The sequence below is a fragment of the Trypanosoma cruzi genome, genomic scaffold, assembly GCF_000209065.1.
Source record: "Trypanosoma cruzi strain CL Brener 1047053516711 genomic scaffold, whole genome shotgun sequence".
Classification (NCBI taxonomy): Eukaryota; Euglenozoa; class Kinetoplastea; order Trypanosomatida; family Trypanosomatidae; genus Trypanosoma; species Trypanosoma cruzi.
Genome location: NW_001849563.1, coordinates 265,667 through 289,688, shown reverse-complemented (window position 1 = coordinate 289,688; position 24,022 = coordinate 265,667). Strand labels below are relative to the sequence as shown.

The 24,022-nt window shown below is 46.4% G+C and overlaps 12 protein-coding genes across 12 annotated transcripts, besides 26 other annotated features; all 12 read left to right on the top strand.

Annotated features, from left to right (window-relative positions):
- Window positions 1–24,022: a sequence feature (heterozygous, Esmeraldo-like haplotype).
- Window positions 108–172: a microsatellite.
- On the top strand, window positions 284–2,056 carry Tc00.1047053510323.120 (kinesin, putative; the record flags this gene model as incomplete). The annotated part of the gene is made up of 1 exon (XM_805881.1): window positions 284–2,056. The coding sequence occupies one exon, from the start codon at window positions 284–286 to the stop codon at window positions 2,054–2,056; it is 1,773 nt and encodes a 590-aa protein (XP_810974.1).
- Window positions 2,290–2,330: a sequence feature (A-rich).
- Window positions 3,475–4,590, top strand: Tc00.1047053510323.110 (hypothetical protein, conserved; the record flags this gene model as incomplete). The annotated part of the gene is made up of 1 exon (XM_805880.1): window positions 3,475–4,590. One exon carries the CDS (start codon window positions 3,475–3,477, stop codon window positions 4,588–4,590), a length of 1,116 nt encoding a protein of 371 aa, XP_810973.1.
- Window positions 4,824–4,862: a microsatellite.
- Window positions 5,060–5,084: a microsatellite.
- Window positions 5,182–5,245: a microsatellite.
- Window positions 5,297–5,370: a microsatellite.
- Window positions 5,486–5,512: a microsatellite.
- Window positions 5,568–6,893, top strand: Tc00.1047053510323.90 (hypothetical protein, conserved; the record flags this gene model as incomplete). The annotated part of the gene is made up of 1 exon (XM_805879.1): window positions 5,568–6,893. The coding sequence occupies one exon, from the start codon at window positions 5,568–5,570 to the stop codon at window positions 6,891–6,893; it is 1,326 nt and encodes a 441-aa protein (XP_810972.1).
- Window positions 5,638–5,700: a sequence feature (A-rich).
- Window positions 7,240–8,613, top strand: Tc00.1047053510323.80 (hypothetical protein, conserved; the record flags this gene model as incomplete). Its single annotated transcript, XM_805878.1, has 1 exon — window positions 7,240–8,613. One exon carries the CDS (start codon window positions 7,240–7,242, stop codon window positions 8,611–8,613), a length of 1,374 nt encoding a protein of 457 aa, XP_810971.1.
- Window positions 8,888–8,912: a sequence feature (AT_rich).
- On the top strand, window positions 8,982–10,982 carry Tc00.1047053510323.70 (hypothetical protein, conserved; the record flags this gene model as incomplete). The annotated part of the gene is made up of 1 exon (XM_805877.1): window positions 8,982–10,982. The coding sequence occupies one exon, from the start codon at window positions 8,982–8,984 to the stop codon at window positions 10,980–10,982; it is 2,001 nt and encodes a 666-aa protein (XP_810970.1).
- Window positions 11,250–11,858, top strand: Tc00.1047053510323.60 (uncharacterized protein; the record flags this gene model as incomplete). Its single annotated transcript, XM_805876.1, has 1 exon — window positions 11,250–11,858. One exon carries the CDS (start codon window positions 11,250–11,252, stop codon window positions 11,856–11,858), a length of 609 nt encoding a protein of 202 aa, XP_810969.1.
- Window positions 11,280–11,321: a microsatellite.
- Window positions 11,911–11,952: a microsatellite.
- Window positions 12,405–12,427: a sequence feature (AT_rich).
- Window positions 12,438–12,469: a sequence feature (AT_rich).
- On the top strand, window positions 12,633–14,666 carry Tc00.1047053510323.50 (hypothetical protein, conserved; the record flags this gene model as incomplete). Its single annotated transcript, XM_805875.1, has 1 exon — window positions 12,633–14,666. One exon carries the CDS (start codon window positions 12,633–12,635, stop codon window positions 14,664–14,666), a length of 2,034 nt encoding a protein of 677 aa, XP_810968.1.
- Window positions 14,870–14,911: a sequence feature (A-rich).
- Window positions 14,963–14,985: a microsatellite.
- Window positions 15,158–15,179: a microsatellite.
- Window positions 15,286–15,714, top strand: Tc00.1047053510323.40 (heat shock protein 20, putative; the record flags this gene model as incomplete). The annotated part of the gene is made up of 1 exon (XM_805874.1): window positions 15,286–15,714. One exon carries the CDS (start codon window positions 15,286–15,288, stop codon window positions 15,712–15,714), a length of 429 nt encoding a protein of 142 aa, XP_810967.1.
- Window positions 15,777–15,842: a sequence feature (T-rich).
- Window positions 15,852–15,879: a microsatellite.
- Window positions 15,881–15,951: a microsatellite.
- Window positions 16,228–16,288: a sequence feature (A-rich).
- Window positions 16,349–16,373: a microsatellite.
- On the top strand, window positions 16,410–17,066 carry Tc00.1047053510323.30 (60S ribosomal protein L13, putative; the record flags this gene model as incomplete). The annotated part of the gene is made up of 1 exon (XM_805873.1): window positions 16,410–17,066. One exon carries the CDS (start codon window positions 16,410–16,412, stop codon window positions 17,064–17,066), a length of 657 nt encoding a protein of 218 aa, XP_810966.1.
- Window positions 17,238–17,297: a sequence feature (A-rich).
- Window positions 17,464–20,616, top strand: Tc00.1047053510323.20 (hypothetical protein, conserved; the record flags this gene model as incomplete). Its single annotated transcript, XM_805872.1, has 1 exon — window positions 17,464–20,616. The coding sequence occupies one exon, from the start codon at window positions 17,464–17,466 to the stop codon at window positions 20,614–20,616; it is 3,153 nt and encodes a 1,050-aa protein (XP_810965.1).
- Window positions 21,001–22,467, top strand: Tc00.1047053510323.10 (protein kinase, putative; the record flags this gene model as incomplete). The annotated part of the gene is made up of 1 exon (XM_805871.1): window positions 21,001–22,467. The coding sequence occupies one exon, from the start codon at window positions 21,001–21,003 to the stop codon at window positions 22,465–22,467; it is 1,467 nt and encodes a 488-aa protein (XP_810964.1).
- Window positions 22,523–22,549: a microsatellite.
- Window positions 22,895–22,954: a sequence feature (A-rich).
- Window positions 23,198–23,266: a microsatellite.
- Tc00.1047053510323.4 (katanin, putative) lies at window positions 23,388–24,022 on the top strand (the record flags this gene model as incomplete). The annotated part of the gene is made up of 1 exon (XM_805882.1): window positions 23,388–24,022. A coding segment is annotated over one exon (635 nt), but the record flags the coding sequence as incomplete, so codon positions are not given.

The following is a 24,022-nucleotide window of genomic DNA, read 5'->3' as shown; positions in this document are numbered from 1 at the left end:
GCAATCGCATTAAGTGGAATGAAAAGCGCCGTCACTGGCGCCGCACGAAGCTTCACTACTAAACTTACGGTGCCGTTTCAAGCCTACGCATTTTTATATTGTTAGTTTTTTTGTTTAATGTTTTATTTTTCATTTTTGATTTAGTTTTTCTTTTTAGTTTTTATTTTTGTTTGGTTTTGGCCTTTTGATGTAGGCCGATAAATTTCTTGGAGTAAGCATAATATTATAATATTTCTGTTTTTTCTTCTTTTTTTTTTTTGCACTACAGTTTTTGCCTGAAAAGATGGGAGAAACGTCAAAAGCTGCTGGTCGCATCCAGGTGGGTGTTCGCATGTGTCCTCCGCGGCAGGGCGAAAAGGTAATTGTACATGCTGATTCAGATGATCAGCGAGCTGTTTTGATTGACGCCGAAGGGGGACGCGCTTCTACCATGTTTAAATTTGATCGTGTGTTTACTGGGGGTCAGGACGAGGTATATGAGGCGATTGGGCGGCCAATGTTGAAGGAGGCGTTTGAAGGATTTAATGTCTGTCTTTTTGCCTACGGCCAGACAGGAAGCGGAAAGACACATAGCCTTTTTGGTGACCTGAACAGCAAAGAAGGCTATGGTGTGGCTCCACGCTTTGCGCAGGACATGATTGAGGAGGCTCAGCTCCGTGTGGAATCGGACAGTGCCGCGACAATCAAGTTTTTTGTGACGATGATTGAGGTTTATATGGAGAAGGTGCGTGATCTCCTCGCTCCCCGGGCACGAGGGCAGGAGCCGGAGTCGCTTGAGATTCACGAGGATAGTCAGCATCGCGTTTATGTGAAGGGGGCGGGCGTGCACTCTGTGCTTAGTCTGGAGCGAATGTTAGAACTGCTCAAGAAGGGCAACGCAAATCGTCAAACAGGTGAGACAAAGATGAACGAGACAAGCTCGCGTTCTCATGCCATCGTTCAAATTACCATCTCTCAGAAGTATGGGTCTTTGGATATGCGGGATGTAGAAAGTGTAGTTTTGTTAGTGGATTTAGCTGGAAGTGAGCGCCAGAGCAAGACGGAATCTACTGGGGTTGCGTTTGAGGAAGCGAAGAAGATTAACCAGTCTCTTTTGATGTTGGGCCGGGCGATGAACTCGTTCAGTGACCGTAAGGGAGGAGACGCTTTTATTTCTTTGCGCGCTTCGAAGCTAACTCGGCTGTTGTCGGAGAGCTTTGGTGGCAACAGCAAGACATGGATGCTCGCAACCGTGTCGACCGCGGCAAACAATTTGACAGAGACCATCTCCACCTTGGAATACGCCCAGAACGCCATGGCCATTACTAATAAGGCCAAGGTGAATGATACCAAGAAGAATATTGAGCTGAAGCGACTTAGGGAGTTTGTTGCATCTTTAGAGGGCAGGTTGGATGTTCTTGCGCTGGAAAAGCAAAGAAAGCAAGAAGAAATTGGACGTTTGACCCAGGAGCGGGATAAACTGAGGCAGGAAGTTGCATTTGCTGGTAGTGTTCACGACGCGAGGGACAAACTGGAGTTGGCGCTTAACAACATTCGTCTGAGTAACATTGCTCTTCGAAGAAGGGTGGAGGCTGCCTCGGAAGGTTTCATCCATTCTCTTGACAATAAGTCGTGCTTTCTTTTTTTCAAAGGTCGTTGCAGCATTACATTAGAGAGTGTGCTGCGTGGACAGCGACGTTCTTTTTATATTGGTTTGTTGACGGAGAGTGGCGTGCTTACCGAGGCTACGCTTCACATTCAATTATTCCCGTGTGAGCATCACGCCAATGAGCGAGATGATCCAATGCAATTCATCGGGAAGAGTTTACGCTTCTGTCTTCACGTTGTGGGAGCGTCAGGCATCCCTAAAGCTTTTGTTGCACATACGTTTTGTAAATTTACTCTTTTGCATGATCGTGAAGAACGCTACTTTACGACATCGACAGCGGAGAATACGGAGAACCCTCGCTGGGGTTATGTGAAGGTTTTTGAGATTCCCGAATTGACTGCTGAAGTTATACGTTGTTTTTGCGAGCACACTGTGTTTGCATTTGAAGTTTTTGCATTTAATGCGTGAATGCTAGCAGGGTCGCCCCTTATTGGTAGTTGTACCACTTGTTTCTTTTTTCTTTAGTTTTGCGACCGTCCCCCTTCCTCCGTTTTTTTTTTTTTTTGCCTTTTATGTTTGGTAGTTTTTGTGGTGCAAAAAATCACAGTCGGTGGTGTGGTGTGGCTTGGGGGAGTTAATCCCCTTTTTTGTTGTTTATTTTTTCGAGGGATAATTTCTTGTCTGTGTGATGTTTGCCTCATTTCTCTTTTTTTTTCATTTCTTTTCTTTTTTTCTTTTCTTTCCCGCCTTTCTTCGATTGCTGCTGGAAACAAAATTTTTTGTCTCCTTATTGGCGATGCGAGGGTGGGAATGTGTCTGATGCGGTGTGTTTTGTGCTGTATTTACTTCTACAGGGCACGTACTCACACACACAAAAAAAAGGGTATGGTTTTTCCTTGACTGCATCCATGGAAGGGGTACGGGACTTTAAATGAACCGCATGCTCTAAAAAGTGACTTTAGAGCACATTCCAAGTTTGGATTTTGGTAATTGCCCAATTTCTATTGTAACATGGATCTCATTAAATTTTATTCCCCGCCTGCACCAGTGTCTTAGTGACGTGCGTTTCCGTGAGTTTTGTAACGAGGCAATCTCTGTGTCTTCCTGTGATGAGGGTACTCTAAACTGTTCAGGGGAAAAGAAGGAGTGTCATATTTGTCGTACCCGAGTTACAAAATCGACGTTGTCGCAGCCTCTCCGGGAATGTGCATCCTGTAAAGGGGTCACTGTGTATTGTGGGGCGTCCCTTGTGGCATTCAAATGTATTACGCGGGAAGAGTGTAGGCCATTGGTGAAGGGGATTTTGGGTTAGGGCATGTATCGCTTGCGAGAGATGAGAAAGGCGGCCAAAGATGGTAATGCGACCGTTGAATTTGTCATTTGTCGGGGAAGAGGGGCGTGATCGAAAAGAGGAGGTATCACCATCAAAGAAATTGGGCAGCATGCAGATGCCACCTCACAAGGTTCCCCCTGATGCAGTTGTCACTGCCAGTGGGTTTGAGGAGCATTGCGTCTGTGGCACTTTTCCTGCGGCACCTCGACTTTTTTTTTTTTTAGAAGAACAGGGAGCGGGCGTAGCGGGGGCATCTGGTTCTTGTTGCGTCGGTAAATTTTTTTTATGAGTCTTATGGCTGCACATGTTTTTGGATAACACAATATTATTATTATTATTGGGAGTGGGGGGAATGACGTATGTTAATATTTTTTAGTTCCTATGGATCCGTGGTGTACCTTACATATACATACATATACATGTATTTGTTGGATTGAAGACTTCCTATTTGTATTCTTTTGTTTTGCCATTTTTTTCTACTCTCCCTACTGTTTTGGAGCACACCTCCCCTCCTATATATACATATATATTTTGATTTCCAGGCCGGGTGGGCATGTCGGATCGAACACATGCACGCCTTTTTGCTAGTGGCTTGCCATTAACATCACGGTGCAATACACCGCCAGAAAGGGCCACATCCGCATATATACCAATGCCCAGCCACATCTCAGAGCGTTTTGCAAGCGTTTCAACATCATTGGTTTCGGGAAACAGAAGCAGTATACGAAAACAGGGCCATGCAAGTGAAGGTTCTGTGAGAAGGATTCCCTTGCTTCTTGCGAAGCTTACCACGGGAGGGAACATTTCTGGTCGCCACGGCTTCACACTGAGTCCATCCATGCCGGCGGAAAACTCACTAAAGTCATATATTTTTTCACGCGGTAGTCTTTCAAAACGATTACGATGTATCCCGGCCTCTAATAATTTGTCTTCATCACTCAGTTTGTCACATGCGCCTTCGAATGCACGATTAGTACGAGCCCGCGCTGCCGCTGGTGCTGCTGACGGTTTCTTTATTCCACCCGTACGCGCTGTTGATGAGGGAAAGCTTGTTGTTGTACTGGACCTCGATGAAACGCTTGTGTACTCACGTTCTGGCAGGATCATTCTGCGTCCTGGGATCAACCGACTTTTTGATGTATTGCGTGGACGCTGCGAAACGGTCGTCTGGACTGCTGGGGAAAAGTCTTACGCAATGGAAGTATTGCAGCTGATAGATCCTTCACACTGCATCCAACACTGTATTTACCGCCATGAAAAGTGGTGGACCGAGAGACCGGGTTATGTTAAGGACGTTGCTGCGTTGGGTCGTCCTCTTCACCAGACGATTATAATCGATAATACACCGGATTGTTTACGAGCGCACACCCGAAATGCATTGCTCGTCAGGGACTTCAGAGGCCCTTGTGGAGGAAGTTCAAGGTTTGACAACACTCTTTTTGTACTTGCAGACGTCATTGATGACGTTTTGAATGGTTCAGAAATTTCCATTGATGCTTTCCACGATCACCCGCAGCTTCAACTTCGTTCTGTTGAATGTGAAAGTGGCAGTACTATTGATGTACTTACGCTGAAGCAGGATAACTTCCTTGACCCTCCAAAAGGTAATAATGTGCTGCCCTATAATACGCAAAGGGCAAGTCGACGGCGTACAATGGTTGGAATGTAATTGCGTGTATGCCATAGGCGTTCGTTCTGCTGCTGCCAATACAAATAAATCACGCCAGCCTTGTATTTGTTTGTAGTTTTATTTGGATCCAGGCCTTACCCTTCCTCCCAAGGCCTCTAACATTTCCGGCCGAACACTCTCCTGCCGAACTTTTTCTTGGAAATGAGCGTGTTTACATTTATGTTTTTTGATTGATCCTGTTTCCGTGGGCGTTTCCTTTTTTTGCTTGCCTCTTTTTTTTTATTTTGTTTTTTTTTATTATCTTTTTTTTTGTTGTTGGTGTATACTACTTTTCGTTCTTTATTTTTGTTTGTTTGCTCTGTAGGCTCTGTGAAAATCTGAGGGGAGGGAAGTCTTGGCGGCGGGCACGGAGAATATCTTTTTTTTTTTGTGTGTTTGGTGTTTGTGTTTTTGTGTGTTTGATATACACCGTTTCCTGCGAGGGGTGATTTTCCTCTCGCCTCCTCTCTTTTTTTTTTTTTTTTTTTTTTTTTCATCTCGACTTCTCAATGTTTTTGTTGTTTTCGTTGTTGTTGGATGGCACGTATTATCCTTTCTGTAATTTATTTTCCCCCACCCCACAGGAGGCACATATATCTCTATATATCTCTATACATATACATATCCACATCTATATAAATATATATATATATATGTTTGGTCCTTTGAAACCTGTGGGGGGAAAAAGGCAAAATGAGTAAAAAAAATATATATATACATATATATATAAATATATAAACAAATATAAATATATATTTATTTATTTATAAGTATATATATTGATAGGAGTGTTGCAATTTTGAATGTGGGTGTAAAAAATAAAAATAGAAGGAATGAAGCGGGTACGCTGGATGATTTTTTTGGCATAACGCCCCACCTCCTTTTAATGCCGTGCTTTTTTTTTACTTTTTTTTTTTTTTTTATTATTTATTGCTTCTGTGGCCTCTCAATTTGTGGTGGGGCTTGAAGGCGGTCGTATGCATCATTTGTGTGACGTTGATGCTCTCTTTTTTGTAGATCCCTTTCATTATTATTATTATTTGTTCCTTTTCTTCCTTTTTATCTTTTTTTTTTTTTTTTTCTCTTCTTTCATTTTCTTTCATTTTCTTTCAACGACATCAGCGTGCATTGTTTTGGCATTCATGGGGGAGGTGGTTCCGACGGCCTCCAGGGACTGGTCACTGAACAAGGAGAAGGAATCGGGAAGATTGTTCTGGTGGAACTGCAAGTACAGCATTAGCATTTGGGACAGTAACCTCAATTTGGGCCAACCACGGCATGAGTTGACTGATCTCCTTGTGTGGCAGGCTTTTTTGCATTTTCAGATTGCCTCCGTGTACAAGTTGTGTTTTGTTTGTCACCAACCGGAGGGAAATGAGGATATGAAGGTTTGCTGTTTTTGTGGGTTAACGGTGCATTGCGATTGCTCCAGAGAGGCCACCGCTGAGCAGGTGGCATGGAAACCAGCCAACTTTGGCTTTGAGGCATACTTACGGGCCTGTTTTAACTGTGAGGACGTTCACGTTCCTGTCAAGATTCGAGCCAATAGGGAGGCAAGCAATGCACACCGTGTGGCTTCTCGAGCCTTGTCTATTAAAGAAGAATATCCCGAGCACATTCTCCGGGATATTTTGTGCCTCGCGGAGAAGGCAGAGCAGCCCCATTCCAGTAGCGAGGATGCGTCACTTGTGGCATCCCTGAGGCGGGTTCTCACTTCATTCTATCAGTCAGAGGAATCTTGTCTTTTTCTAAAGCGAGAGAAGCGCCCAGAGAAGGGAGGGGGCATTGGCGTTGTGGCCGCGAAGGATATTCCAGCTTTTACTGTTGTAGGTGTCTACCCTGGCTACCTTGATGTCTTGAGCGGAGAGCATTTAAAGCTTGGTCGACCTGTTACCAAGTATGCCCTGAAGGATCTTAACTGCGCAGATTATGACAACGTTGTTTTTGAGGAGTTTCAAGGAACATTCACGCCGTTTATCAACGAGCCATGTGAGTTTGAGGAGAGTAACTGCGGGTGGATACAGGAGGACAAGCATCGTGAGGGACGTCTTAGCATCATGACCGCGCGCAAAATTGAGGAGGGAGAGGAACTGCTCATTGGCTACGGACCGTCATATCCAAGATCATACCCCTACCGGTACGACGTATTGACATTTCATAAGACAGAGACCGAGTTTGACACACCCTGCTTTGCTCTCTGGCGCTGGACGTCGACTGACGAGAGTGACGCCAGTCTCGTTTCTTATGTGGGCTACGAAAAGAGCAAGGATTTTTACTTTTTTTGGGGAGAGCAAGAAGAATAATCATGAGAGAGACACATACTGTTGTCTGGGTTGGATGGACGCCGACCGTTTACGTACTCACGTACGGAAGAAGGGAGGGGAGGCGACAAAGGAAAATCCACAGGCAAAACAAGCAGAATGAAAATGAAAGGGATTACACATATATGCACATAAAGATTTGGTATATGAACCCACCGACTGCGTCTCGCTTAACGATAGATTACACGCGATGTTCGTTATCTTCTAAGAGGCCCTGAAAAGGTTTTTTATTTACTTTCTACCAATTCTATTCTTTTTTTTTTTCTTTTTGTGTGTGTGTTCTGTCTGAGTTGGGGTTGAAAGATTGAAAAGCGAATACGCATGCAGGATGTCTTTGAGTTGTTATCTTCGCTTGCCTATTGGACTGATCGTTGTGCTGTTTTTATGCACACAGACCTTTGGACCTCCTGTGGCGGAGCAGCAGATTTCGGAGTCCATACGTTCGATCACTGCCCAGTACAAAAAACTTGTGGAGAGGGCGATAAATGAAACAATGCGAAGTTTGATGGATCACGTGGATTCCAACCGCGACGGTCAGATCCAGCTGGAGGAGTTTCAAAGTCTTGCGGCCGCCGCGCTCCAGAGGGTCCGGAATGTGAGGCCAATAACACAGGAAATTGGTCTTGCTTTTTCCCATATTACATGGACAGAGCTGATGTGGCGGTATTTTCTACTGCAGTTGCTTTTTTTATTCTCCCTTTTTGTATTGGAAAACCTGCGGTGCCTCATATTTACTGCCCCGCGCAGGCTTCTTCTGGATGATTCATACTTGACAACGACCCCGCCCGAGGTCGGTCCCGAGATCGCATTGACATACGATACCCCTTGGACCACGTATGAGCGACTGAAGATGGCGTTCTTTGCCGCAACCGGTCTTTTGTTCTTGCGTATCTTTTTTTTACTTTTTTTTGCCGTACTCGCGACATTTTTTATGAGCCTCTGCGGCTGGCGAGGTCGAACGCGTCGTGGCAACCCGCTTTGGTTTGCGGTGTGGAGCAACGTAGCCACTGTACTTGCTCATATTGGCTCCGTCTTTGCTGGGGTATATCATATCAAGGTGTTTGGAAGATTTGCAGATGCATCTGAGTGTAAGGTAATGATCGGCAACCATTCATGTATCATGGAGGTCATTATTCTCTTTATAATGGGGAACTTTCCGTCGTTTGTGACACGGAAGGAGAACTGTGAGAAAGTTCCATTCTTTGCGGACGTTGCTGAATGCCTGAGTGCCATTATAGTGGACCGTAAAGACGTGAACTCTCGACAGCAGACTGCAGATGCTATTGGAGCACGTGCGAAGGACCGGAACCCCAAGTCCCCACAACTTCTTGTTTTTCCGGAGGGAACCACGTCCAATCAAAGGGCACTTTTTATGTTTAAAAAAGGCGCCATGGTGCCTGGGGAGCCGTTGCAGATGGTTTGCGTGAGCTTTCCCTACAAACACTTTAATCCATGCTGGACGGGACGTCCCTGCGGTGGAAACAGCTTTAGTGATCTCTTGATGCGCTTATGCTCACAGTTTGTGAACCACTTGGAGTTGCGGGCCCTGCCGGTATACACACCGACAGAGGAGGAAAGAAAAGACCCAGCTTTATACGCGAAACATTGCCAGCAGATGATGGCTACCGTTCTTCGCTGCAGTGTCAGTTCCTGTAAATACAGTGACTACGAATCAATTTCAACAGGGAAATCTCGCTCCTAGGACGTCTGCTTTGTAATTGCACAGCGTAAAAACAACAACAGCAGGAAGAAAACTGAATAAAATGTATGAAAGATACGTTAGCAGCAAGTACGGCATAATGCTATAATATCCTACGAAACGGAGGGCGGTGGGTGGGATGGGTGGCTCTCCTTTCTTTCTCCTATCTTTCTCTTTTTTTTTTCAATTAAAAGGGGAGGACCAACCCAAACAATGAAGAACATACAAACCGGAAAAAGCGTTGGGATCCACTGCACTTCGGCTTGAATTTCTTGCGAATTTTTTTTTATTTTTATTTTATTGTCTATGTGTCTTATTTAGCTGTGAGGTTTTGCGGGTGAGGAGGAGGAGGGAAAAAGGGGAGTCGAACGATGGACCTCTTGCTCGATGACCAGCGTGAGACACCGTCGTTTTCTATGGGTCTTTTTGCGGACCGTGTCAACAGCATCCTTGAGGCACCGCTACCAAAATGTCTTCTATTGAAGGGGGAGAAGGCGGGCGAGCGTTTCATCGGCAGCACTGTGGGACTGAGTCCGCGTGGAGTTGTGTCGCCGCGGCGCACCGCCATCAGTTCCTCCGCTGTTACTACAGCTGTGAGAGGGAATGGCTGTGTTTCCCAGCAGGGGAAACCGATTTACGAGGCATTGCTTGAAAGGGGGCGACTGATGTCAGAGAAGAAGGAGGCAATGCGACTACAGGCACTAGAGGAGGAGCTCAGTGAGCTGCGCCCGGCACCGAGTATCACTTACGCAGCGGCACGGAACACCCCGCGAAGACAGCAGCGGATAGAGGACCGCCTGCTGCAGCGGGCGAAGGAGGCAGAGATGCGCCGGGAGCTTCAGGCGAAGCAGCGTAAAGAAGAACTGTTGAAGGAGATGAGTGTCATTGCCCCGTTCCAGCCGAATATATCACGCAAGGGCCGAAAGGCAACCCCAAGGGCTCGCAATATGGCAGAAAAAACTCAGATGGACTGGAATCGTCAGCGCGAGCAGCGTAGAGAGGCGGCGCGCACTGCGAAGTTGATGCATGAGCTGAGCGAAGTTCGGGGTACGCCAGTTATCAACCCGCGCTCGGAGTGCCTTGCAGCTCGCCGTCGGAAGAAAGAGGGTCTTTTGGGCATGAGTGCGGTGGATGCGCTTATAGAGCGGGATCGCATTGCACAATTGAAGAGATGGGAACGGCACGAACTTGAAAAACGAGCTGAGCAAATCCCTCAAATTACATTATACGCCGCCACCCTTCAGAGAGATGGTGATGCGGCAGAGCGGTTATACGCGGAAAGTTACAAGAGGGAAGAACGCCGCTTGCGGCAAGAGGAACAGCTCATATCAAATGGTGCGGCACCTTTTACCCCAAGAATCAGTCCACACGCGGCCACGACACCGCGTTTCCGTAGTGTAGAGGATGAGCTTATGGAGAAACACATGCAAAGCATCGCATTGAAAGAGGAAGCCCAGCAACGGGAATGTGAGCAGGAGTCACGATGTCATCGGCCTATCATCAATCCTGTAAGTGAGGCGATTGCATCAAAGCTTCCTGAGAGTACATGCGAGCGTCTGTATCGTCAAACGCGGGGCACGCCCAAACACAGAGATCCTGCATCAAAGGACTTATCATTTTCAGAGAGTTTTATTAGTGGCGGCCGTGTGGCTTCTCTTCCCGAATCCATGGCAGAGTCATTGCAGTTCTACGAGGAGTCTCGGCAAGAGAGGCTGCGGAAACTTCGGGAGGAACAAGAGAGAATTCAACATAAGGAGTGTACATTTGCGCCTCTTACAAACAAACGAGATTCTAATTTTGGCGGCCCAGAAGATGTTGCTGCAAGAAACCAACAGTGGCTTGCACGCAAAGAACGGAAGCTGCGTGAGCTGCGTCGAATGAAGGAAGCCGAGAAGGTTAAGGATTGCACCTTCAAACTGGAGCGAGAAAGTCCAACAGTTAATTCCACACGCTGTGGGGAGAGTGTGTATGGCGGTGATGGGACGCCCTGGGGTGTGCAGGAGTACTTGGAGCGGCAGGAAGAGGCCCGCCGCATCAAGAGAGAGCGTGAGATGCGGCTGCAGCGACGCCCGTCATCTGCTCCGCGTCCGTCGACGACGACCCCGCAAGAGTTTCTTTTGGGTAGACGTGACGGCGTTTCTGTGCGCAGTCTGCGACGTCCTCCGCAGGTGTCTCTCATTTCACCTGAAAAAGAAGATGACCCACCTATACCACAAGAGCCACAACATAAAAATGAGAGTGGTTTGTCTGTGTACGAGCGCATTTACAATCGTATCTACGACACTGTTGCTAGTGGCGGCGGCCTTGGCAAACTTGGCGACAGTGATGGAGCAGAGACCTCACTTTGCATTGTTCCTTCCTTTTATCGTTGATAATAGCTCATTAGCAGTTCTTTTTTTTTTTTTTTTAAGCTTTATGCCAGGTATATATATATATATATGTATTAATTTGTGGTTTTGTTTTTAGAAGAATGGGAGAGCTGGTGTCTGATACCTCACGCACTGTGTACATTTTAAATGTTTTTTTTGTAACATTTCTTTCTCTTTCGCTGTCTGTGTGTGTGTGTGTGTGTCGTGTTTGCGCGGAATGGCAGGTAAAGAGGTCATTTGCCTGTGGAGTGTGGCACAAAGAGTGAGTGAATGAGAGGGAAAATATATGGTGATCTCCCGTTTTTTTTTTTTTTTCTTTATTTATTTGTGTATTTATTATTTTGGCGCGTGTGCGTATCATTTTTATTTACGAGCAGCATCTGCATGGCGAAGGAACTCACAACATTGCAGGTTGTTCTTTCTGCCTCCGTCTGCATTATGGTCGCATTGGTAGGCATTCTTTTGTGCTGCCGTGGAAGGCGGCAGGATCACCCGTCGACGACAATGAGTTGCTACAAACCTCTTCTTTTCTATCGGAGTTCATCACATGTGGCTAGAAAGTGTGGGGACCGGGGGCCGTCATTCATGCCTCTCTCACCATCGGATAAATGTCGAATTTCTGAATGGCTACTGGAGGTGCAGAGGGCCATTGACAATAGTGGCAATTCGCTTGCTGTGCCGGGATTGTCTGATCCACGGAACCCAACGGTAGTGGACTCTTTGGCGATGATGGCAACCGTGCAATTTTGCTCAGATACCTCTGAAAAGATAATTATGGAGAGCTCGGCGTCTGAGTACGCGACGTACAGTCCTCGTGTGTCTGCCGTGGAGGGATCGACAGAACCTCTTACGTTTCATTTGGACCCACTTATTCGCTAATGAAGGGCATCGTCTTTTTATTTGCTGTTTTAAATGCGTACTTTTGGAGCTGATTTATTATTTATTTTTTACTTATTTATTTATTTATTTATTTTATTTTTTTGGTGTAGTGGCGTAATTTGACAGCTCTATTCGTCTCCTAAGCGTGTGTGTGTGTGTGTATCTTTTATGGCTATGATACGTGTAGCGACTGCATCACGGAAGACCTCTGAGGGTGAATGCGTTCCTGTCATTCCGGCCGTGACTCCCTTCATGTCCCTTTCTAATGGACGTCGTTGCTCGCATCCACCAACGTTGCCTGCACGGTTACTGCTTTTGTGGCTGCGATTTCCGTCATAGACCATCGAGTATTGCTGGGCGAGAAGAAATGAATGGGGATGAAAGAGTGCAGGCCGTCATTCAGAGATGGAGACAGCGAGAAATATACCATGTGCGCATGCCAACTAAGACAAGTAGAGAAGAAACCTCTTCCTCTTTCAATTATTCATAATAAAAACAAAAAAAAGTAACAACATGAGAAAATTTCACTTTGTTTGCCTGCATATCTAAAAATAAATATTAATTTTTTTCTGCCGCTTCTTTTTTATTTATTTATTATTTTTATTTATTTACAAATTCAGGCTTTAAATGGGGGGACAGATCTGAAACGAGGAGGGAACAGGGCTATTTGTTAAATCAGAGCAACCATATAGTTACGTACATATATATTACACACTCAAACGGAGACTGAGAGACCTGTTTGAACACTGTCGCGGAGACGGAAAAGGGCACCAAATGGGTTGCGGTGCAACGAGGGATGTCAATCCGTTGCCACCGCCAGATGTGGATTTTCGCTCGGGAGGTCAGTTGTTAAAGTTGGGTGGTTCTTTGAAAGCGAGTGGAGGGAAGGAGCCCCTGATGCGAATGCCCGGAAAGGATAAATACATTAAAGAATCCGGGGCGGTTGTTATGGATGACCGTCAGAAGAGCGAAGGAGGGAGAGACAATCGGGCATCTGTTGGCATGTTGATTTTGTTTTGTGCAGCGGGGACAGACGAGCTTGTCATTTCATACCGTGAGAACTCATCCGGTGTGATTTATGCCAAGCGTATGACAGACAAAGAACTTCTGGCATCGAAAGATGCCGCTGGCATAAGAGTTTCGTGGGGCCTTTTTTTCAAGTCGCTTGCGTCCGATGTATTGAATAATAGGGCCGTTGTACGATATTCCACAAGTACTAGTAAATATGTTCACTTCAATATCCTCAGCAGAAAAGAGCGGGGTGTGAAGTACGACTATACATGTGAGCTTGTGATGGTCTCCGGTCTCGGGGCCTCGGCTGAGCAGAATGCGATTGTTGAATATTTTGTTGAACCCATGACACGCATGCTACAGGTCCGTCGTCGTGTTTCTGCGGGTTCTAACCGGGGCGACGCTTTGGAAAAATTAGAGTGTGACCATGTCGTGAAGATGGCGGCTTTGCGACGCTACAAGGCGAGATTAAAAGAACTTCTCAACACGGTGAAGCCACTGCGGGAGGAGGCTTCTATCATATCCGAGAAGACGATGAACTTGCTCCTTGAGGCAAAATCTCTTGAGAGCAAACTCCAGATGATGCGTGGCGGGATTGGTGATCAACAGCCCCTAGATATTCTTTATGAGAAGGGCGGGGCGCAGTATTTCCAGCACGTTCCACATGCGGAATTTTATTATCCAAAAGAGGAAAAGGTGGACCAAGGCATTTTGGCATGTATCCGGGCCGCATTCCCCCTTTTTCCTGGTGCCACTCTTGACGGTATCATGACTGTTTTAGATCGTCCTGAACTGCAGTCGCTTCTCAATGATTTCTCCCGTCCTTTGGTCAGGGATATGTTTGATGTCTTTTCTGGTCTGGATCGATGGGACTACAATGTCATCGAGCTGGAAATTATTACTAACGGCAATGCGCTTTTCTACACGACTTACGTGCTTCTTTACAAATTGGATCTTGTTGCCCAATTTCATCTTGATGACGCCGTACTGCAGCAGTTCCTGCTGGGCGTCCAGGCGGGTTACCATCCAAACCCGTACCACAATTCAATGCATGCTGCTGATGTGGCACATATCAATTATTACATCATGATGATTGCTGGTCTGAAGGAAAAGTGCCATTTAAGCAAGGAGAAGGTGCTGGCAGGTGTGCTTGCTGGCGCCATTCATGACTTTGATCATCCTGGCTTAAATAACAATTTTCATACCAAGACAAACGCTTACTTGAGCACACTCTACAATGATCGATCCATTCTTGAAAACCACCATATCGCTTGCATTTTTGAACTTATACTACATCCTGCTTACAATGTGTTCGCTCCCCTTAGCAATGAACAAATGTATGTGGTGCGTGAAACAATGATAGAGATGGTTTTGGCAACGGATATGGGGAATCATGGAAATTTGCTTAGGAAGTTTAAGCTACGCATGGCAGAGACCACCGACTGGCATACGGAAAAGGAAGATGTTCTTTTAGCTTTATCTATGAGCATAAAAATGGCTGACATCTCTAACTGTGCGAGGCCAAAATACATCTACGCTGAATGGGCGAGAAATATTTCACGAGAGTTTTACAATCAGGGGGATGCAGAGGCGGCGTGTGGACTCCCCATATCTCCATTTATGGACCGCAAGAGGAAAATGGCTGATTTTCCAAAGGGTCAAATCTCTTTTATGACGTACATTGTGGTGCCTATGGTGGAGGCGATTTCGGAGTTTCTTCCGTCACTTTGCTTTGCGCTGCAGCACTGCGACGAAAATAAAGACGCATGGCAGAGTTTTATTGAGGAACATACTTGAAGGCTGTAAAAGAGGCCGTGAGGTACAATCTCCACACTATCTTTTTTTTTTCAACCGTTTCGTGAAGTTTTGTGTTGCCTTTGCGAGGAAAGAAGTGCATGCAACAATAAATGGCAGTGTATGCAGGCGAAATGAATGTAAAAGGAACAAACGGTGTATACACTTCTGTGGATGTATATGGGGGCACTGTGTATTTTCTGGTATTTTATTTATTTATTTTTTAAATGTTTTTTTTTTTTTTTTTTGCTGCCAGGGCCAATAATATGAGTGGGAGGGCGAGATGACGCGTCTCTTTCTATTATTATTATTATTATTATTAGGTTCTTTTTTTTTCCTGACTTTTACATTTTTTGTTTACATGCGGACGGATGCAAACTTGTGAGTTAGAGCGCGGTTGTTTGTGGTGGGTGAATGCACTGCATCCGCCCCTACCAAACAACACAAACAACAAAAAAAATTATCTTTTCTTCTGTAATTTGCTGCTTCTGCCGTTTTTTTTTTTTTTTTTTTTTTGCCATGACGCATTTGTTTTTGGGCACACACACACACACACACTTAAATAACAGGCAATTTTTTCGTGAGAAAAAGAGGAAATACGGCCGATAAAAATCCGTCAAACATGTGGGATCCGTTTCGCGATGTGGAGCGCCTTCTCAATCGCATGCAGTCCGTCACCGGCACGAGTTTTCTCTCCACATCCGCTCGTGGATCATGGGTGCCGGCGATGGACATTGTCGAGAGGGAGGACAGCTACAAGATTCTTGCTGACTTGCCCGGCATGAACCGCAACGACGTCTCTGTGGAGATTGAGGGCAGCCAACTGTGCATTGGAGGCAACCGCAAGTCCATGCTGAGTGAAGAGGAACACAAAAACGTTGTGATGGCAGAGCGCGGTTCCGGGAGATTTGAGCGCTGCGTGCGACTTCCCTCACCCCTTGAAGAGGGAAGCGTGAAGGCCAGCCTGCGTGATTCGGTGCTGCTCGTGGAGGTGAAGAAAGTGACGGACGCCGTGCGGAAGCGCTCGGGGATCTCCGTGAAGATCAATTAGCGTCCCATCGCCGCTGCATCCAAACCGCATTGATCTCGACAGCACTCACGGACCCAATGGAGAAAAAAAAAAAAAGAAAAAAAAACGAGGAAAAAAAAAGCAACAACAAATAAAATAAAATAAAAGAAGCGAATCATTTTATTTATTTATTTATTTATTTATTTATTTATTATTATTATTATTATTATTATTATTATTATTATTATTATTATTATTATTATTATTATTATTATTATTGGTAGAAGTATTAGTATGGATGATGTTGATGGCGTTGGTGCAAAACGCAAGTTTTTGTTTGTGTTTTGTTTCACTTCTGCGTATGTGGGGCCTTTGTTACGGGCCTTTTTTTTTTTTTCTTTGTGGCTAACTCACCCCTGTTTTTAATCTGCGGGCGGTATCATGTTGTTGTTTTTTTTCTTTCCTTCCGTCTTGGCTGAATCTTCTTCATCGTGTTTCCACCATGAGATTGTGAGCCCCCCTTCTCTTTTTTTTTTTTTTTTGGACACCAGGAACTTTTTTTTTTCTTTTCACTCTTTTTCATTTTCTTTTTTTTTCTTTTTTTATTTTTATTTTTGCGTGTTTACAAACAAAAACTGCTCTTTTTGCTGCTGCTGCTGCTGCGGCACACACACACAAAAAAAAAAAAAAAAAAAAAAAAATTGCCGCAACCAAACATAAAGGAGTAGGTCGAGATAATGCCGAAGGGAAAAAACGCGATCCCCCACGTGCACCAGAGGAAGCACTGGAACCCGTGCTCTTCCCAGAAGGGTAATGTGAAGGTTTTCCTCAACCAGCCCGCACAGAAGCTGCGCCGTCGCCGCCTACGTCTTTTGAAGGCGAAGAAGACGTTCCCACGCCCACTCAAGGCGCTGCGCCCGCAGGTGAATTGCCCCACGGTGCGTCACAACATGAAGAAGCGCCTGGGCCGTGGCTTTACCGTTGAGGAGCTGAAGGCTGCCGGCATCAACCCTCGTTTTGCCCCGACGATTGGCATCCGTGTGGATCGTCGCCGCAAGAACAAGAGCGAGGAGGGCATGAGCATCAACATCCAGCGCCTGAAGACGTACATGAGCAAGCTGGTGCTCTTCCCCATGAGCTACAAGAACGTGCAGAAGGGCGAGGCCACTGAGGAGGAGGTGAAGTCTGCCACTCAGGACCGCACACGCTTTGGCACTGCGGCTGTTGGTGGTTTTGTGACGCCTGCCCCCGAGGCACCACGCAAGGTGACAGAGGAGGAGCGCACAAAGAACGTGTACAAGTTCCTCAAGAAGAACCACAGCGCTGTTCGCTTCTTTGGCATTCGCAGGGCGCGTCAGGAACGCAGGGAGGCCAAAGAGAACGAGAAGAAGTAAGGCGTGCAAGCTCACTTTTTTCATTTGTTATTATTGTCTTTTGACTATTTCACTGGTGCGCTGTGGCGGTAGGGTCACGCCCCAGGGCCGGGGTTTTTTTTTTTTTGAGCCTACCAAAGGGGTTGTTGGTTTTATTGTTGTCGCGCGTTTTGCTGACAGCGTCTTGACGAATTCTTCTTTTGTTCTTTTTTTTTTTTTTTTTGTGGTTGCTTTCTTCTTTTTTTTCTTTTTAGTGTTTTAACACAGCAATAAGAAGGAACAACACGCATACATATAAACACAAATAGACGTGTGGATTAAAAAAAAAAAAAAACACATTGGAAGTATTTGCACGCGAAAAATTGTGTTGGGTGTGCGTTAGAGGATTATTTTACTCGCTATTGAAATTTAGCGATCGATGTTGAAAGACCGTTTTGCTCACTTGCGGATTGTCGATAGCGACTCTGATTCCGATGATGCGCAAGCCGTGAGACAACACAACTTGGCTTCTTTGAATAAACCCACATATAAGAGTTCTATGGAAACCACTGAGGCATTTCCTACGGCTGCTGCCGCTGCTCCTACCTCTCCTTTTTCATTTCCTATAGCTGCCAACGTGAAAAAAGACATTGCAAGTTTGGCGGCGCCAGCGGGGGAGCCAGGAGGTTCTTCGTCTCATACCCCGAAGGCGGCTTTTTTAAATGAACCTCCTTCAATGATGAGAGGTTCCTCGTGGAAGCGATCTTCTGATAAAGAAATTCAATCAGTGAGACTCGGCGGCGGCTCCGTAAATTCCTTCGCGGCAGCCTCTACCTCCGGATCGGAGCGAAGAAAAGTCCAGCAGTGTGAGCGGAGCGAATTGCCAGACGCCTCTTCCGCTGTTCCTTCTGGTCTTCGACCCTTGTCAGTTTCTGAGGGATGTGAGGAAGGGACGCGTGTGGAGGAAAAGCAGGTGACACCGCAAGGTGACGCGGAAATGGCAGCGGCGACGAGCGAAAAGGCCGAAGAGTGGGAGGAGGGTTTGGAAGAGACCCACCAGATGGAAACGGTGGAGGAACCACCTACCCAAATGACGGAGCCAATGGCTGTAGTTGGCAGTAAAGAAACAGAGGAACTCAGAATTGTGGCCACTGACCTGTCAGAGCCATTACCCGCTCCAGCCGACGACGCTGGGCGCGCGGCGGTGAAACGCTTTTTGGAAGAAAGGTATTGGGAAAAAACGCACGGGTATGATCCATTTAAGCGAAGGATGCCACTTTTTGTGGCCATAGAGCATTGCTCTCCAAAGAATGTACCGGTGCGTTCCAACCTGCCAGAGCGCAACGCGTTGGAAGCCAATCCCGAGGTGGTGCGCGCTGAGGAACCATGTCAACACGAGATCGAGCAGAATTATCCGGATTCCGAAGGAGTGGGAAAGTTTCTTGATGAGGAATTGGCTGTTGCTTCCCGTGACGATCGCCTTTTAAAAGAAGGGAGCGAGGGGATGGCTGGACCCGCGCCAAATATGGCTAGCGTGGTTTCTGTGGATGATAACCACGCCGGGGACCTGCTGAGCAGTACGCAGCCGGCAGAAAGTGGGGAAATTCGGGGAGCGTTCAGAAAAGTTCAGGGAGAGGCTTATGAAGAAGGAAGCCAAATGGGCGATCCCATCATTACTGACGAAAACGTTCTGCAGGAAGAAGCTGCGAGTGATATGCGAACATCAGCAACGAACGTCAAAAAAGAGATGGAGGGTGGCGAGAAGGAAGAAAGTGCCTCTTTTATGGAAGGAAGTCAGCCTCATTTGCCAGGACAGGTCGATGATGCTTCTAAAGTTCTCTTGAGCAGTAAAGCTGCTCTCAGCTCGCCCGGGAAGATACAAGAAAATGAGTATGCCGAGAGTTTGAAGTTGGATGAAAACAATCAGAGGAGTATCAGGAGCAATGTGAGCAATTTTATCGTGGAAAGTGATCAAAAGGGACAGTCGGAACGAGGCCCTAACGAGGAAATATTCTTAGCCAAGGAAGAACTGCTCATGAACGATGGGATCAATGTGGACTCTCTGAGAGAGAAGCGTGAGGTTCAGTCAGCGAATGAGAGTGCTGTGCAGCAAAACAGTAAGGCTTCTAATAAGAGCGAGGAGCCATTGCAAACCTCGGAACTAACCGTTGAGAGCCTACGAAAGTTCAATGCAAGGGGTTTTGAAGGGACTCATTGGGAACGCTACAACGAAGGTGAGGAATACACAGACTCTTCTCGGTACAAAACATGTTTTTCCCCGGGCACCACTGACGCCGGAAGCTTTCGGATGGGAAAAGGTTTGCCTCGGCGTTTTGCCGGATACAACGACTGCGGAGGGGCGTCTTCGAGAAGGCAGGAATTGGCAATACCACCTTTTCACAGACGCCTTATTTTGGACATGGAGGAGAAATTTCGGCGAGAGAAGAGGAGTATGGAGCATTCACTAAATGAATACACTTTTCACCCACGCACGACTTGCACGCCACGTGGACATTTGCCCCAGCGGCGACGTAATCCAACGAATGGCGGTTCAACAGAATCACCTTGTCAGAGTTTGGCGATGACACCAGCTCGATCCTCAGCGCGACACAAGGTTCTGGAGGAGCCACTGCCTACATTTAAGCCAGAGATCTCCAAATTTGCACGGGAGACACAGCGGCCCAAAATACCTTACCATGAACGTCTATACTCTCCAAGGCCTTCCCCTGCACAAGCAGGACCGGGCGGTGCTTTAAACGGCACATCTCCCCATCTCTCGCCCCGCATGATGGAGTTGCTTGATGGGGCAACACCTCCACTGTTTCGTCCGGAAATTTCTTCAATGGCCAAGGCCATTGAGAACGGTGCTCCATTTTATGAGCGTCTTTATCAAGTAAAGGCCGATGTGGAGCCAAGCCGCGAAGGAAAATCCCTTCTGCAATCGCCGCCTATATCACCCCGTCGACCAACACGACCTATTCAATTGTCTCCTCGGCTTCTGGAGCGTCCTGCACCACCGGCAGAAACGCTTCCGTACTCGTTCCATCCGGAAATTTCTCCAAGGGCCAAGGCCATGGAGAACGGTGCTCCATTTTATGAGCGTCTTTATCAAGTAAAGGCCGATGTGGAGCCAAGCCGCGAAGGAAAATCCCTTCTGCAATCGCCGCCTATATCGCCCCGTCGACCAACACGACCCATTCAATTGTCTCCTCGGCTTCTGGAGCGTCCTGCACCACCGGCAGAAACGATTCCGTACTCGTTCCATCCACAAATCTCTCCACGAGCGATGTCTATGGAGTCCCATGGCCCTGTTTATGAGCGGCTATATCCTATAAAAGACGAGAGATCGGCGATATTGCAAAGGCAAGAGAAGAAGTTTGAGGATTTTTTGGCCTCGTTTCAGCCTTCTATCGCGGAACGGAGCAACGGTACAAATGTGGATTCTCGTGTGATGGGACGAGATGTGGTTAGACGACTGACGGAGCATAGAGAGCGATCCCAGCGTTATGTTGACCCATCACTCACTTTTCATCCCTTTATCACGCAGAAAGCCAGAGATTTGAAAAATGAGAATTCGGCAGCATTACCGTAGCGAGTTGGCTGTTTCATTGAATGAGATGTTTCTTATGTTTATTTGTATCACTGTGGGAATATTTCTTTTTTGTTTGATGTTAATTTGTTAGTTCTTAGTCTTTATCTTTTTAATTATCCAAGCAGATTAAAAAAAGGAAAAGGAACATGTATGATAATAAAGGAACTCAAATGCGTTTTTTTTTTTAATTTTATTCGGTGATGTGGGCTCCTGTTTCCCATACGTGCGCTGCATTTTGGGGCTTGTTTTTGTTGTTTTTGTGTTCCTTTTATTGTATATATATATGTACATGTTTTTTTACATTCTGAATATAAAAGGGTGAAAAAACTGCCTGTTGGCACCAATAAAGCCTTGTAACCACATGCATGGGACGCCCAGGAGCCTATGGTTCAATCACAAAGATGTGAACGTTGCGGCGAGGGCGATGCCACGTTAGCCAATTGTGTAGATTGTGGCCGCTATTTGTGCCGTCGGTGCGTGAGCTGCGCTGGACAATGTGCCGATTGCACAGCAAAAGTTGAACAGTCTGCCCTGGGTTGTGCCATCTGTAGGAATATGGAAAACGCTTATTACTGGTGCGCCGCATGTCACTCCATTGTCTGTAGAAGATGTGTGCTTCAGTCATATAAGGGTCGGCCCACCACCGTTCTCTGCAAGTCTTGTCAGATGTCATCCCCACTGGCGGCGCCGGTGACGCTGTGCGGCAGGTGTAAAGGGGTTTTGCGAGACGAAAGCACATGGTACTACTGCGAGGTGTGTGCAGAACCACTGTGCAGAAATTGTCTTTCTTCTTCTTTTGAGTGCGGTGTGTTGAAGTGTCTGACGTGTTGTCCAGCCCCTGTCCGATTATTGGGTGGCAACAGGCAGATTCGAATGTTTTTAGACGACGAGCTGAAAGCCCTGGTAGCTTCCATTTCACGAACAAAATCACAAACGGCGGCAACAAGTGCAACGACGGGGATGTCTTTTTCAAAGTATAGGCATTTGCGGAATTGCGAGAAGCTGGGTGAAGGGGGCCAGGGTGCTGTGTTTAAGTGCACGACGCTGGACAATGAGGTGGTGGTTTCAAAGGAGATGACGTTTGATGACGGGGATCGAGCGGCTTTTGAGGCACGTCTTATTCAGGCCGAAAAGATGCGGATGCTTTCCCATAAGCATTTAATACGTTATTTGGATGTGATTGGTTTGGAGAACCCGTTGAAGATTTGTGTCATCATGCCGTACTACGCCGAGGGAGATCTCTTTAACTATATCAAGCGGCAGCGTGGACCCATCGAAGAGCATAAACTCTGCTCTATTATCCTCCAAATAGCATCTGCTTTACACTATCTTCATTCCCAGAGGCCGCCCCTGGCACATTGTGACATTAAACCCGATAATATACTTCTTCTTAACCGTGAGGAACAAGTTCTTCTTATGGATCTGGATCTGTGCCGTTCCTGCGATGTTCAATCGAGTGCAACGTCAAGAGTTCTTTACGAATGCCATGGGAACTCACCGACATTTGAATATCGTGCACCAGAGATGGTGAAGTCGGCGGGATCGACGGAGTCTGATATATTTAGTTTGGGTGTTGTGTCATTTGTTTTGGCGACGCTGCCGGAGTTCGCAATGCTTCGCAACGGCAAGGGCGTTATGACGGTTCTGAATGACTCTGACTGGACGCCGGACTCCTTGGCACGTGCAGTTCGTGCCGCAATTGAAGCGCACACACGCGTTTACTCGGAGGAGCTGATAGATCTTATTATTGGGATGTTGCGGCACCGACCAGCGTCACGCCCCCAGGCGATTGAAGTAATGATGAGGCTTACGGAAGCAATGGAGAATCGTCTTTTGAGGTGCGGCATTTGAGAAGCCGGCTGTGTTTTTCTCTTTCCTTGTGTATACCAGTTATATGCCCACTCATTATATATATATATATATATATATATATCTTGCTGATTACCCTTTTTTTTCTTTATGGTCTCGTTTTTGTGGTTGTTGCAGCAGTTCTTTATCTTTTATTTGCTTTTCTTTGTATCCAAAAATACATGGCGAAAAATATTTTATTGCACTATTTGATTTTTCTTTTGCGAGTTGTTGTGTGACGTATTTGTGGAATGCAAACATCGAAGCGAAGAGAAGGCACCTCAGGGAACAAGAGGAAACGAGGAGCTTATTGTGGACGACGTACCGAGTTTTGCCGTTTAATGCCGTTGGAGGGGAAGACGCACCGATGAGCTGCGGAACCAAAACGGATTCCTTTTGTGGTGTTTCTCCATTGTCTGCTGCTTATGACTTTTTTCTGTGTTCTGTCTTTTTTTTTTTTTTCTTCTTCTTTTTCTAATAGTTTTCTTTTACTCTGTGCGCGCAGAGGCGTGTGGACCAAAAGGGAAAGGGGGAATAGGCCAGAAGAAAAAAAAAAAAAAGGAACAGCACGCATCAAAGGAAAGTTTACCAACCGCAAGTATTCCCTCTGCTGGAGCGACACCCGCGGCAGAGGACGACAAGAGAACGAAGGAAAGAGGGCGTAAGTTGCGTGCACCATTTATTTCTGACTTTTGATACGGATTTGATTGTGCGTGTGTGTGAAGGGAGTGAGTATATATATATATATATATATATATATATATATATATATATATATATATATATATATATATATATACATTGAGAGTAAGTGAACAGAGGGAACCGACTGGTAAATTGCATCCACACAAAGCCCCATACAGAGAGAACACGAGAGCTGCGTCCGAAGATACGTGTTTATCTATTTGTTGAAATTACTTACCATGTCTGTGGACTTTACGTCAAAGGCGGTGGATCTATTGAAGCGTGCGACTACGCTTGACGAGGCGAAGGAATATGAGGAGGCCTACCGCTGGTACATGGATTCCATTGAAGTTTTTATGACGGCCATAAAGTACGAGAATAAGAATCCGACCAAGAAGGAAATGCTAAAGAATAAGGTGCGTCAAGTTATGGAGCGGGCGAAGATGATCAAGGAGTATTTGGATGGGTCAAAGGAAGGCGACAGCAATGTTGGAAATGCAGGCAGCACAGCGCAGAAGACCGCCTCCGCGAGTAAGAAGGCCAAGGAAGAAGAAGAGGACAAGCAACGCATGAGGAATGCACTGGGGGGCGCCATCGTGCGTGTGAAACCCAACGTGAATTGGTCACAAATTGCCGGTCTTGAGGGGGCAAAGGAGGCACTGAAGGAGGCAGTGATTCTACCGGTCCGCTTTCCTCAGCTGTTTACTGGCAATCGCAAGCCATGGAAGGGTATTCTCATGTACGGTCCACCTGGTACCGGCAAGTCGTTTCTTGCAAAGGCCGTGGCAACCGAGGCGGACGGCACATTCCTGAGTGTCAGCAGTGCGGATCTGATGTCTCGATGGTTGGGGGATTCGGAAAAGTTGGTAAGAAA